Consider the following 14,061-nt stretch of genomic DNA (forward strand, 5'->3'; position numbering starts at 1 on the left):
TGTGTCCACTCAGACATGGAGCAGCGTTTGGGCTCCACCCCTCTCTCTCCCCTCATTGGCTCACCAACTTTAATGGCGCTGCGGTCTCAGTCAATGGGGAGGGAGAGTCTTGGGCAGTCGAGACACCCCTGCAACATCGCTGGATCGAGATGGGCTCAGGTAAGTGTTAGGGGGGCTGCTGCACACAGGTTTTTTTGTTTTAATGCATAGAATGCATTAAGATAAAAAAAAAAAAAAAACTTCTACCTATACAACCACTTTAATCCTATCAAGACATGTTTATGTTTTAAAGTAATTTTTTTCTGAATATAGTTTGTAAGCAAGGTAAATAGCATTTTCAGAATAAAAGGTCAGCGATGGCAAGCTCTATTTTTATCTTGTGACAGGTTTTCCTTGAGCAGTGAGCCATAGTGATAGCAGAGATATACAGGATTTTCTCTAGTAACGAATTAAAAATCCCAATATTGAATTCAATAGCATCACAATGTAAAAGTAATCTAGAAAAAAATAAATTATACATATTACACATTAATCACTTGCTTAAAATATTCTACACTTTCACTTTATCGTTGTTTTCTGCACCATTAAAAACAAGTCAGCAGTCACAGCTTCCATATTTTCATAAAATGTTAACTTGTGCCTTGCCCATTACTCACCTTTACTTTTCACCCATGCCACTCTGTTCAGCTGCTGGGAGCAGAGAGATTTAGCCCTGTGCATGTGGTGCTGGTGGGGCCACTATTAAAGTGGTTGTAAACCCTTACAATCCACTTTTTTACTACAGGTAAGCCTATAATAAGGCTTACCTGTAGCTACCTTGGATACCACCTAAACCTTTTCATTATGTTCTGTTCAAGATCTAGCATACCACTTACCTCTCCTGTGTCAGAGTCCTTTGTATGAGCCACCTCTAGTACTCTGTCCACCTCTACATAGTCTGGATTAAACATATCTTCATCTGGCTAAGGGAGAAAAATTAACATATCAGCCATCACTGAATTCCAAAAAAGGTTAGGTGGAGGGGAAAAGCACGTTAAAAGCAAATCCAGCTGTTTTTATATTTTTTTTCTCTGTTCATTATGTTTAAGACTAAAATATTTATCTTTGCTAGCAAATTATGAAACAGCAGCATTTGAATGCTTTGTATTTTCCAGCTAACATGTGAAGCTCTAGTTTAATGCCTGTATATTAGATTATTAAAAAGGGATAGGCTGTCTACAGAAGTCACTAGTGCAAACTGAAAATGTACACAAATAGACTGAGCCAGAGCAATGGCTCCTCCCTCCCAGCCCACCCTTGTGTTTAACCACTTAAGGACCGAGCCTCTTTCTGAGATTTGGTGTTCACAAGTTAAAAACAGTTTTTTTTTCTGTTAGAAAATTAGTTAGTTAGAGCCCCCAAACATTATATTTTCGAACACCCTAGAGAATAAAATGGCGGTCGTTACAATACTTTCTGTCACACCTTATTTGCCCAGCGGTCTTGCAAGCGCACTTTTTTGGGAAAAAAATACACTTTTTTGAATTAAAAAAATAAGACAACAGTAAAGTTTTTTTCTTATGTTGTAAAGGATAATGTTACGCCAAGTAAATTGATATCAAACATGTCACGCTTTAAAATTGCACCCGCAAGTGGAATGGCGACAAACTTTTACCCTTATAAATCTCTAAAAGGCGAAGTTCAAAAAATTGTACAAGGTTGCATGTTTTGAGTTACAGAGGAGGTCTAGGGCTAGAATTATTGCTTTCGCTCCAACGATCGCGACGATACTTCACGTGTGGTGTGAACACTGTTTTCATATGCTGACTGTACTCACGTATGTGTTCGCTTCTGTACGCGAGCTTGGCAGGAAGGGATGAGTTTAAAAAAAAAATTTTTTTTTCTTATTTATTTTACCTTTTATTTGTACACTGTTCTTTAAAAAAAAAAAAAAAAATTGTGTCACTTTTATTCCTATTACAAGGAATGTAAACATCCCTTGTAATAGAAAACAAAAGCATGACAGGACCTCTTAAATATGAGATCTGGGGTCAAAAAAACCTCAGGATTTCATATTTACACTAAAATGCAATTAAAAAAAAAAAAGTTATTTGGAAAAAAAAAAAACATAAAATAAAATTAAAAAAAAAGGCCCTTTAAGAGCTATGGGTGGAAGTGACGTTTTGACATTGCTTCCGCCCTGCAATGATATGGAGACGGGTGGGGGCCATCTTCCCCTCACTCGTCTCTATGCCTAACAGGAGAAAGGACCCGATCGCCTCCGCCGCTGCCGACAGCTCCGGTAAGCGGCGGAGGGCACCGGAGAGCGACAGTAGGGGGCCCCCTTCTCCCGCCGCCGATAAAAGTGATCTCGGGGCGAATCCGCCACAGAGATCATATTTATCAAAAAGCGGACAGCTGCTGCCATAACAATGATATTCCTCTTCAAAGTAGCGATGTAAAACTAAGGGCGGGTGGTCCGTAAGTGGTTAGTCATGTTCATATAAAAATCCAAAAAGAGAGAGTCTGAAGACAAACAGCTCATGATGTGCTCTATCTTTATCAACATATCGTGTCATGGGTGTACTCTCTGTATAGAGTTTAAATAAAACCATTTAAAAGAGAAGTTTTAAAATGTACAAAAAAAATAGAATATAACTGATAAACCATTATAGTGCCTATGATCTAGGGAAAAACACAAAATAAAGTGGAAAAAACAAACACATTAAGCAGACCTCAGTGAATATGTGTTTCATCTGAGCTTGTTTGGTACGAAACCGCTTGATTTTCTGCTGGATCCTCGGATCTTTCTCCAGATCTTCAAGAGTTGCCCACTTACAGTGAAGATATGAGCTATGAGAAACAAAAATCTGTTAGAAAACTACACAACAGCAAGAAAATTGTTTTCATGCTTTTTCCTGCTTAGGTCACCCCCAGGTTTTCTTTTGCAGCTATAAAACATTTGACAAACATGTTATAGTTACCTGCTATATGCAATGATTCTGCAGAGCAGCCCCGATCCTCCTCTTCTAGGGTCCCCACCAGCACTCCTGGCTTCATCTCTTCCACTTCCTATGAGGACACTTGTGCGGGCTCAATTTCAAGCCGCGGCCCAGTTTCCTGGAAGTATGGCCCCCTCCTTCCACCGCCGCCGGACCACTTAGAAGGCGCAGCACGCTTTGCGCATGCGCTGTAGGGAACCCGTTGTGAAGCCGAAAGGCTCAACTGCCAGGTTCCCTTGCCAGGAATGGCGGCTGCAGCCGACAGCCGATCCGAAGATGGCTGGGATACCAACATCGTGGGCTCCCTGGACAGGTAAGTGTCCATATATTAAAAGTCAGCAGCTGCAATATTTGTAGCTGCTGACTTTTAATTTTATGTTTTTAGAACCACTTTAAAGGCCAGAATTACACTTGTCTGTTTTTCACTGGAAGTGCTTTCCACTACAATCAATAGAAAACCATGAAAATGCATATGGACACAGGCAAGTTTACTCAACTTCATTAGCAACGCCTGTTTTGTTAACAGACAAAATGTAAATGCAGCCTAATGCCGTGTACACACAAGCGGAATGTTCGACAGAAAAAGTCAGACGGGAGCTTTTCATCAGATATTCCGATCATGTGTATGCCCCATCAGACTTTTTACATTGAAAATTCTGACGGACCTATAAAGAGAACATGTTAACATGTTCTAAATTTTTCCGACTGAACCAATTCCTATCGGGAAAACCGCTCGTCTGTATGCTGTACCGACGTACCAAAAACAACACATGCTCTGAAGCAAGTACGAGACGGAAGCTATTGGCTACTGGCTATTGAACTTCCCTTCTCTAGTCCCGTCGTACGTGTTGTACGTCACCGCGTTCTGGAATTTGGTGTGACCCTGTGTATGCAAGACAGCTTGAGCGGAATTCCGTCGGCAAAACCTTCAGAGTTTATTCCGACGGGAAAAACGGTCGCGTGTACAGGGCATAAGGCTCTATGCATATTTTTTAGTTCGGACGACAGTCTGCCCAGTAATTAATAACTGTATACATTCAAAATTCCACGAGTCAACTGAAGTGAGCATGAGTATACATTTAATTTCCGACTTACAAATTTCTATACTTGACATAAAATTCCTCCACTTCCATTGGCAATCCTGCAGAAGTGATCTGGAAGACAAAGAAAAGAGTGCAAGTTTAGTAATGAGGGCAGCTTTGCTGTTCCTGTAAAGCTATAAATTGGATTTTTATCTTGATGGCGTCTATGCATCAAGATTAATCTTAATATTGCCAGGTCCAGGACCCAACCCAATCTATGACTGGACAATGAAAGGAAATTAACACCATGATGTAGTTAAAGTATTCTCTCTGCTCTCCTCTCCTGTAAACATGCTCCGTGTGTTAGATTAACAACACTTTTTATTTGTCCTTTTGTATTTGTTATTTGTATTTTAACTCCTATGGGAATGGGTTGTACCCAATTCAAATGCCTTGTGTGTCCACCAACAAACAACCATGGAAGCCCCATAGTATGTGTGACATCAATTCCCAGCCGTTGTGGGCTTTCTCCTGCACAAAGAAGGCACCGCTGGAGACCGGACTGAAGTGGCTGCAGAACAGGTGAGCATAGCCACATTCTAAGCCTATCAAATAAAACCAAGGAATTTCCAAGCTCAATTTACCAACCAGCCTGCTTCAACCAAAGTGACCTAACAGTATGCGTTAAAAACAGGGGTTTCGTTTGCACATATTTGCAAATGCATGCATAAGCTGCAGGCCCCGGCAAGGCACCCTGTATCCTGCAGAACCTACCTCTAACTTTTAAGAGTCTCCACAGTGGGAGCACATGTATTCTGATGGATACCTGAAAAGCAGGTGACTGGAGGGAGCCCACCCCTCAAAGTCAATGTGTCAACAATATGCCCTTCCAATGCGCCTTGCTGTGAAGAGCAGTTATAGGTGGGGGCAGTGACTTCTTTTATATTTTGACATATTGGTCAGGCAATGCACACCTTTGCTGCCATAGTGCAATGTGCTGGGTTTTCAGTGTGTTCCTGCGCCTTTAAGGAGGGGTGGGCTCCCTCCAGTCACCTGCCCTTTATCTATCCATCAGAATACATTTGCTCCCACTGTGGAGACTCTTAAAAGTTAGAGGTAGGGTCTGCAGGATACTGGGTGCCTTGCCAAGTCCTGCAGCATGCGTATGCATTTGCAAATGTGTGCAACTAAACCCTGTTTTTAAAACGCATATTGTTAGACAGGTCAATTCGGCTGGTCGCAGGCTGGTTGGCAAGTTGAGTTTGGAAATTCTTTGGTTTTCTTTGACATGTGTTTGCCCTTCCAGTGCTCCTTGATGTGAAAAACAATTATAGGTGGGGGTAGTGACCTTTTTTGGTATTCTAAGCCTAATCTATCTAGCCCTGCAACGAAAAAAAAAAAAAAAAAAAAAATCGCTATGTTCACCTGTTCTGCAGCCACTTCAGTCCGGTCTCCAGCGGTTCCTCCTATGTGCCAAAACAGCTGGGAAGTGACATCACACAAAGTTACTATGCGGCTTGCATTGTTGACTGCCTCTCCTACACACTGAAGCCGCCAATTACAGCCTAGCCTGTGACCGGACCAGAGCAGCTGCAGAATAGGCAAGTGAAGCAATTTTTTCTTTATAGGGCTAGATAGATTAGGCTTAGAATATGACTGAGAGTAGGTTTAGAGTTAGGCTTTGCCATTTCTTTCACTTTGTGGTGTTAAACTGTACAGCTAGGCAAAAATAAAAAATAAATAAAAACCACAAAAAACAAAACAAAAAACCCCAAAATAAAAAAAGAATAAAAAAACAAAAAAACAAACAAAAAAAACAAAACAAAAACTAAAAAAAACTTCCCCATGTTTTATCCCCTTAAAAATAATACAAATACAGAAAATAATTGGACATTCTGCTAGATGAACAATGAGCTTCTAACTCTTTGTTAATGTCAGACAATTCTGCTTTTGCTGCACTGAAATTCCAAGAATTGGCTTCAGCTTTGTCCGAGTTCTCCCTTGCTGGACTGCAGAACTCCTATCCTTGCCCCTCTCTATGTACATAGATTTTTTATTTTTTTTGTCCTCAGCAGGGGAGTCTGACTTGACTTCCAAAAGCCTGCCCACACAGTGTGTGTAGGGAAAGGGTTCTTGAAAGATTTAGTCCTCCTGCAATAATTTTACAAGCCTTCTGATGAGATCCCAGGGAGTGTTTCTTACTACAGAAAAAAAAAAAGTTTAAGAAAATAAAATAATGCTGGGGCATTGGAGGTTTGGGGTAAATTTGATTCATGCGAATACAAATTCTTTAGGCCTGGAGTTAAACTGTATCTATAGACACAGCCTTAGTATGTACTAAAAGCTAACTTTAAGCCAATTTTTTATAGGGTTTACATGAATTGGGGAAGAGTTAACATTTTTGTCAGGTCCTTATTAACCACTTCAGCTCCGGAAGGTTTTACCCCCTTCCTGACCAGGTAATTTTTTTGCCATAGGACACTGTGTTGCTTTAACTGACAATTGCGCAGTCGTGTGACACTGTACCCAAATAAAATGGATGTCCTTTTTTTCCCCCACAAATGAAGCTTTCTTTTGGTGGTATTTGATCACCTCTGCTGTTTTTATTTTTTGCGCTGTAAACAAAAAATGTAATGTCGTCATAAATTTTAAACAGACAATTAGTAAAAAAAAGATTGTTTTTTATTTTTATATTAATTTTATATAGGTATTAAGGGCATAGTAAACGAGGAAAGATCTTTCCCATGGGATCAGACAATTAACCGCTCAAGGACCACCCCACGTACATATACTTGATTGATCCATGTACCTGTATGTGATTAAGTTCTTCGGCTCTGGGGCACGCGTGTGCCGCTGGAGCCACCCTCCCGCTATGACTGGGCACAGCTGTAGCCAATCGGCGCGTCCGGCGGACGTGATGTCTGCCGGGACCCGATGATCGTTCTGAGGAGAGGCAGATCGCCATTTGGAGATGGAGATCTTGTGTTTCTGCTAGTCAAGTCTTGTGTTTTCCCCAAGTCAAAGCATCCCACCCCCTCCCCACCACACACTTAACCCTTTGATTGCCCTTGGTGTTAACCCCTTCCCTGCCAGTGTCATTAGTACAGTGACAGTGCATCTTTTTAGCACTGATCACTGTAATAATGTCACTGGTCCCCAAAAGGTGTCAAAAGTATCAGGTGTCCAATTTGTCCGCTGCAACGTCGCAGTCCCGCTAAAAATCAGCGATCGCCACCATTACTAGTAAAAAAAAAAAAAAATAAGAAAAAAAAAACGCCATTAAAATATTCCATAGTTTGTAGATGCTATAAATTTTGCGCAAACCAATCAATATATACTTATTGGGATTTTTTTTACCAAAGCAGCAAAATGCATATTGGCCTACATTGAAGAAGAAATTAGATTTTTTACATTTGGTTATTGGATGTTTCATAAGAACAGAAAGTAAAAAAGATTTTTTTTTCTTTTTTTCTGTTGCTATGAAACATATCCAATAAAAAATGCACTGTCACTGTACTAATGACACTAGCAGGGAAGGGGTTAACATCAGGGGCAATCAAAGGGTTAAGTGTGTCCCTAGGGGGTGCCTTCTAACTGGGGGGGTGCTTTGGCTGGGGGTAAAACAGAGATCCACGTTTCTGTTAGCAGAAACACAAGATCTCCATTCTCCCCTCTGGCAGAACGGCGATCTGCCTCTCCTCAAAACGATTGGCGGTTCTGGTGGACATCATGCCTGCTGCTCCCGCTGTGTCCAATCATAGCGGGAGGGTGGCTCCAGTGGCGCGCATGCATGCCCCAGAGCCAAAGAACTAAATCATGCACAGGTACATCAATCAAGTATATGTACGTGGGGCGGTCCTTAAGCAGTTAATTGTCTGATCCCATGGGAAAGATCTGTCCTCATTTCCTATGCCCATAATACCTATATTAGAAAAATTAAAAAATGGAGGGTACAGTCGACACATGGACAGGAAGACAAGGGCATGAAAAATCCTTTCAAGTAGTTCTAGCCTCTCTTCATTATACTGGAAATGTGTTTTTCTATGTGAAATGAACACCTGACAAACCCTCTAACCCTCCCCACTCTATACAAAACTAAAAAAGCTGTGGATGCTGTATTCATTCCCAAGTCAGCAGCTGTAAAAAAAAAAAAACTTCCTTCATTTTCATTTCTCTATAGTTCATTCTCCTACTGGCTGACCTCAGCCAATAGCAATAACGTTATGGGCAGTAAAGGAAAGGAAAGATTATGTCATTGTATCTAGAATGACTGAGATGATCAATTTTACATTCAAAAGTCAAAATTTTTACCTGAATTTCACAATGTTATCTAGGGATTGCAAGCGGGAGCACATAAAGAGCTTGCAATAGCCTCTATGCACATGTACTGTGGGTAGCAAGAGGAATGGAACTGGCCACTTTAAAGTGGAGGGCCACCCTAAACTAAAAAAATAGCATGAAAAATCGTAAAAAAAAATTTTTAAACTTACCTGAACCCTTGTTGCTAGTCAGTCTTCCTAATCTGCCTCTTCCTATTCCGCGGCGAGTCCTGCTCCTCGGTGAGCGACCCCGTTGCCTTCTGGGAACTGTGTGCGTTCCCAGAAAACCACGCAGCCATTCACAGAGCGCCGCGCCACTCGCGCGTGCGCAGTAGGAAACTGGCAGTGAAGCCGCAATGCTCCACTGCCTGTTTCCCTTAGTTAGGATGGCGGTGCCGGGACCCGAGACCCGAGGGACGGGTCGGCCTCGGGAGGCCAACCAGGACAGGTAAGAGTACTTATTTAAAGTCAGCAGCTACAGTGTTTGTAGCCGCTGACTTAAAAAAAATTTCCTGGCCGGAATCCCGCTTTAAACGCCTAAATTTAGAGCCAAGTTATCACTTCATATGGCCGTTTGGTATATCAACACCTCTTTGAAGCAGAAAAGACAAGACTACACAAGAACAAAAAAACAAGCGAGCAACTGAACACCGATGGAACTCACCTCTTTTTGAACAATCCTTGAAGATAATATCTTTTCTATTATATTGGCATCGTCTTCAGGAGGCTCCTACAATAATGCAAAATGCCAGAGAAAAAAAAAAAGAATTCTTAAAATGGATCTAAAAAGGCAAGAAATACTCATCTATGCTCCAACAGTCAGACGCCTGCGAAGGTTCCTTGCAGGAATCTTCTCAGAGGGTTTTTTCCAGGTGCTGGTTTTGGCCATCTAGATTAGTCACTGCGGGATGATATCACTCCTGTACTTGCATGGGAATCATTCATCCCAGCAGACTGGCACTGTGCCGGAATTGTAAATGGAGCGCAGCTCTGTGTACATTTTGCAGAAAGAGGATTGCGGACAGACAGGTAGATTTATTTTAATGCAGAAGAGACCTAGTATTTCTCTTCTGCAATAAAAAGCCTGCCTGTTCTCAATTCTTTGTTTGCTTGCATTCCTGCTTTGACATAATACCTCTGCTATTTTCTTTAATGGAAATTATGCAATTCCAGTACACTTTCAGTTTGATATAATACGGCAGAGTTTACCAAAAATAGTTCTGATTTCATTCTCCCAATTTTTATTTGAATACTCTACTTTTGCTAAAAAACCTAATATAACAATTTCTACACAAACCACTGAAAACCAGTCTTTGCATTTCTATCTGCAGATGGTGTAATTTTCTCAATCGGTTATTAGATTCAGATGCTTCTTCCTTTTATTACAGTATCCTGAAGCAATTCTTTTCATTGTGTATAGAACTCCAGTAGAATATTGAACTAGAGCATCAAACATGAGGAGAACTAACCATCACCGCCTAGACGAGCTTGTTGGACATTACGTTCTAAAACCCTGCGCCGTAAGGCTTAATGTACATGGGACTTTTTTTACAACCTCTCCTGAACGATTTAACTTGACAGATAGTAACCCATGTTTAAAATGTCCGTTTTGCTGTGTTTACATACCGCGTTTGCGTTTAGAAGCATTTGAAAAAAAAAAAAAAAAAATTTTTCCCCAAAATAGCCAAAAATTAAAAACGCCTGTAAACAAAAAGCGGCTAAACGCGAGTTACTGCGCTTGGAAGCGTTTAGTGCTTGAAATGCCTCTAAAAACTCAGCACCTGAACTAATTTTTTTGCTTTCCAAAAAAGGCCTCTAAACTCAACTGCCTAAAAACGACATTAAAGTGGAGTTCCACCCACTTTTACAACTCTTCAGCATCCCTCACTAAACTGTGCACTGTAAACAAATTGGATATTTTTTAAAACATTTTTTTTCTCAGCACCTACTGTATATCTGCTATATTCATTTTTCATTTCCACGGCCCATCGCATCATTTCCTGTTTGCAATGCCTTCTGGGAAGGGGCGGCAACTTCCTCTGAAACTGCCGTTGCTATGGAAACCTGACCTGAAACCTATTACACTGCTTGTGCTGCACTGAGCATGTGCGAGATCTGCAAGGATGAGATCCAGGAAGAAATACAGTCTGGCTTCAGATGCCCGCACTTAAGATGGCCACGGCCTGCTGTAAGTTTATAAAATAACAAAATACTGCCATAAACTAACAAAACAGACCTTAGTTTACAGACTAACTTTACTAGAATACATTAGGCTTGTGTATTATAGGGGTATTTTTATTTAAAAAGTATAATTTCAGCCGGAACACCACTTAAAACGAACCTGTGTACATGTACACATAAGATAACATTGGATGAGTTCAGTGCCAGCTGAAAAAAAAAGCATCCAACTGCCTCTGAACGTCCGTTTAACCAGCAGCAGTGTACATGAGGCCTAATACAGAATTGGCTTTCACTTTTCTGGGAAGTCTCTTCACAACATTTTGGATTGTGTCTGTAGGAATCATCACCAGTTTAGCCAAATGATCATTTGTGAGGTCAGGTGCTGATGTTGGAGGATCTGGCTCGCAACTGGCATTCCAATTCACCCAATAGGGTGGAGGTAGGGGCTCTGCGCGAGCCATTTGAGTTTCTTAAAGCAGAGCTCCACCCAAAAAGGGAAGCTCCGCTTGTTCGCCCCCTCCGCTGCTACATATGGCACTTTTTTTTGGGGGGGTGGATGAAACCTGATTTCAGCAGGTCCCCGCACCCACTTCGTACTAAGATTGCTTACTACTACAGATGCCGGCGCCTACCCCTGAAGCCGACTGACGCATCGGCCATCACGGGCTCCCTGGGCACAGGTAAGTGTCCTTATATTAAAAGTCAGCAGCTACAAGTACTTTTTTTTTTTTCTTTAACAGACTGGAACTCCTCTTTAACACCAAACTATGCCGATATGGAATTGGCTTTGTGCACAGCGGCACAATCATGCTGAGAAAATGGCTTTCCCCCAATTGTTGCCACAAGGTTGGGAGCTCAGAAAAGTCTAAAACCGTTCCCTACACTAGAAACATCTGAACTGGATAACCTGGAAGAATAACCATGTACTTGTGTTATAGATTGTAAATCTGACAGACAGGTGTCCACACAATTTTGCAAATATATTTTCTGGCTGTTTGATTGGCTGCACTGATCACATTTCTGGCATTCCCTGAAAAAAGAAGTTTCATTTTTTGAAAAATACTCAAAGGCTTGATGTCACTTAAACGGAGACAGAAACTGTAGCATGAAGAAAGCAGACCCTCCTGTTTAGCAATCAGACTGAGAAAGGATACTTTAAAAGCGTAACTCCTCTTTTGTTGGAAAAAAAACATTCCCCTTTGTGTGATCTATGTACATTGCAAGGATTGTAACAAACTTAGTTGCAGATTCCTAACTTTGCTATTCTGAAGAAAACCCCATTTGTTGAGTCTAGTGGGAGTGGTTTCACAATTATCAACCAGCTGCAGAGCACTAATGAGGAAATCTGTAGGGTCTGCATCCCTTTAGACGTGATTTCCTATTGGAAGTATCACACCAAAAATGAAATTTTTGTTGCAGGGGATGCCTGAAATCTGACTTGTATCTTAGTGTAGACTTCTTGAAAAATCAGTGAGCCTATCACGCAAGCAGGAAATTATGTTTCTGGGGGACGTTCTGTACACATTCTGTTTACGGAACACCTCCAGGTAGCCATATTGTATTGCATTTTCAGAAAATTACAGCAACTGCAGATTTAAAAGGAAAGGTATTTTTAATAATATTCAACTACAATATGACTTGTGTCAAAATTGTTTACGCTATATTTTTTGTTCATTTGCTATTTTTTTCCCCCCACTTAAGTGGAGGTACCCTTTAAGTATTTTTGAGTTATGAACACATGCTTGAATGATTTTTTTTTTACACTAGAGTTCAGTGCCAATTTAACTCTGACAAACTATAATGTATAGTGTACATTGGTGGCAATTTGGACTCCCAGTAATGAGTAAATATACAATCTAAAGTTCTCACCTCAGCCTGCCATGCCAGTGTGGAAGCAGACAATGCAGAGGCTCTCCCGGCTCCCAACACAGCAATAGTTTCCCCATCATCATCTACCACTTTAAAATCAAGATCTTCATTGTATTTTCGTCTTTTCACCTGCCGCCCAGACCTCCGTTTCTGTAAAGGGAGAAGAATATGTTATTACTAAAAACTGACATAATACACGGAAAAACTGCATCTCCATGTTTTTTTTGTGTGCATGTGGGAAGCATACAAATCTGGATCCATTCTTTAGCCAATTAAGGACCAGCACGTTAAGCCCACATTTTCTGACCAAGCCATTTTTTTCAGTGCTGTGATAGTTTGAGCGACAACTACCTCACCATTCAACTCTGTACTGCAAGCTGGACCTCATCACCCCTGAAAGTGGTTACCCCCATGTATTAGTTGGTTCAGGGCACTGTCCCTTCCCACCATGTTTCACCAGGGCTGATATTTGTATGTGATGTAAATTGAATATGAATTTTAACTTTTTTTGATATGGAAAATAAAATTTTGACATTTTAACAGATACGAGGTTTGTCGTGCCATTAAAGTCCATTCTCTTTTTGCCAAACCAAATTACTGATTTTAGGTCGGGGCACAGTTTATCAGTTTGTGCCACAAAACCACCCTGTGTTGACATGTGAATTGATTCATTCAACACTGTACCCAAATTAAGTTCAAATAATTTGTGAAAGTGAATGCTGGCTAACCACAGCCACTGTGTGACGCTGTGATTGGTCACAGCAATCAAGTGGTTCTGTGCCTTCTATTTGTGAACTGCACTGTCCATTGGACAGTTGCATTCTTAGTACAATATTCGTGCACACATTAGGGAGCACAGAAGAATGCTTAGAAATCATGTTTTAAAACAACAACCTGCCCCAGCAGTGCACCATCCGTCCATTTATGTATAACGGGTGGACAGCAAGTGGTTAGGTACTTCTTGACGAGATCGAACATAAAGCTCCCCATCCCAGCGTCAGTAAGGTAGTTCCTGAATAACAATGTGTTGTGCCAAAGGCCAGACTTGGATCTCAAGTTAAGGAGTGCATATCAAAAACTTGCCTAGATTCACGGTTCCTTAAACTAACTTATTATCCTGGCAACTAAAGTTATGTATAGACATTTTGTTGTAATACGTCCGGCCGATAAAGAGGGTGTTGGGGTGGGGTGGGGTGGGGTGGTGGAGGTGGGGGGGGGGGGGGGGGTTTGGGGTGGTTGTCCTTGATAAGGGTGACTCTGATGCAGAAATGCAGCACATCCTTAGTGATGAGAGTACATACAAGAAACTTACCAAAAGTCCAACAAAAGAGCTAAAAATAGCATTACAAAATATGGTGAATGAAGCTGGTGATATCCTGAGCAAAAAGTAATCCAGGTACTTGGCCCCCGATGCTCCAATTATGTCAGTACTATACCAAGTCCCTAAGGTGCATAAAAATGCTGAGAAACCACCAGGTAGACCAATACTGAGTGGGATAAACTCATTATTCACGAGATTGGGTGAGTACATTGATGTGTACCTCCAACCTTTGGTGAGTAAGAGTCCAAGTTATCGCAAGGACAGTAAGGATGTCATTAACCATCTACAGCAGATTTCAGTTGGTGCTAATAGACTGGTCACCATAGATGTAGAATCTTTGTATACCAACATCCAACAAAAAGATGCTA

The 14,061-nt window shown here is 41.1% G+C and overlaps 1 protein-coding gene across 4 annotated transcripts in view; it reads right to left on the reverse strand.

The window, feature by feature from the left end:
- The window catches only part of CHD6 (chromodomain helicase DNA binding protein 6), a 218,600-nt gene that overhangs the window by 122,557 nt on the left and 81,982 nt on the right, over positions 1 to 14,061 (reverse strand). For all 4 annotated transcript variants that reach the window (XM_073606328.1, XM_073606324.1, XM_073606325.1 and 1 more), the window contains 5 exons: positions 12,373 to 12,522; positions 8,987 to 9,052; positions 4,077 to 4,135; positions 2,715 to 2,832; positions 876 to 962 (listed from right to left, as the gene is read on the reverse strand). In XM_073606328.1, coding sequence (XP_073462429.1) covers positions 876 to 962; positions 2,715 to 2,832; positions 4,077 to 4,135; positions 8,987 to 9,052; positions 12,373 to 12,522 — 480 coding nt within the window. The remainder of the gene's footprint in view (positions 1 to 875; positions 963 to 2,714; positions 2,833 to 4,076; positions 4,136 to 8,986; positions 9,053 to 12,372; positions 12,523 to 14,061) is intronic.

The sequence above is a fragment of the Aquarana catesbeiana genome, linkage group LG12 (assembly GCF_042186555.1).
Source record: "Aquarana catesbeiana isolate 2022-GZ linkage group LG12, ASM4218655v1, whole genome shotgun sequence".
Taxonomy (NCBI): Eukaryota; Metazoa; Chordata; class Amphibia; order Anura; family Ranidae; genus Aquarana; species Aquarana catesbeiana.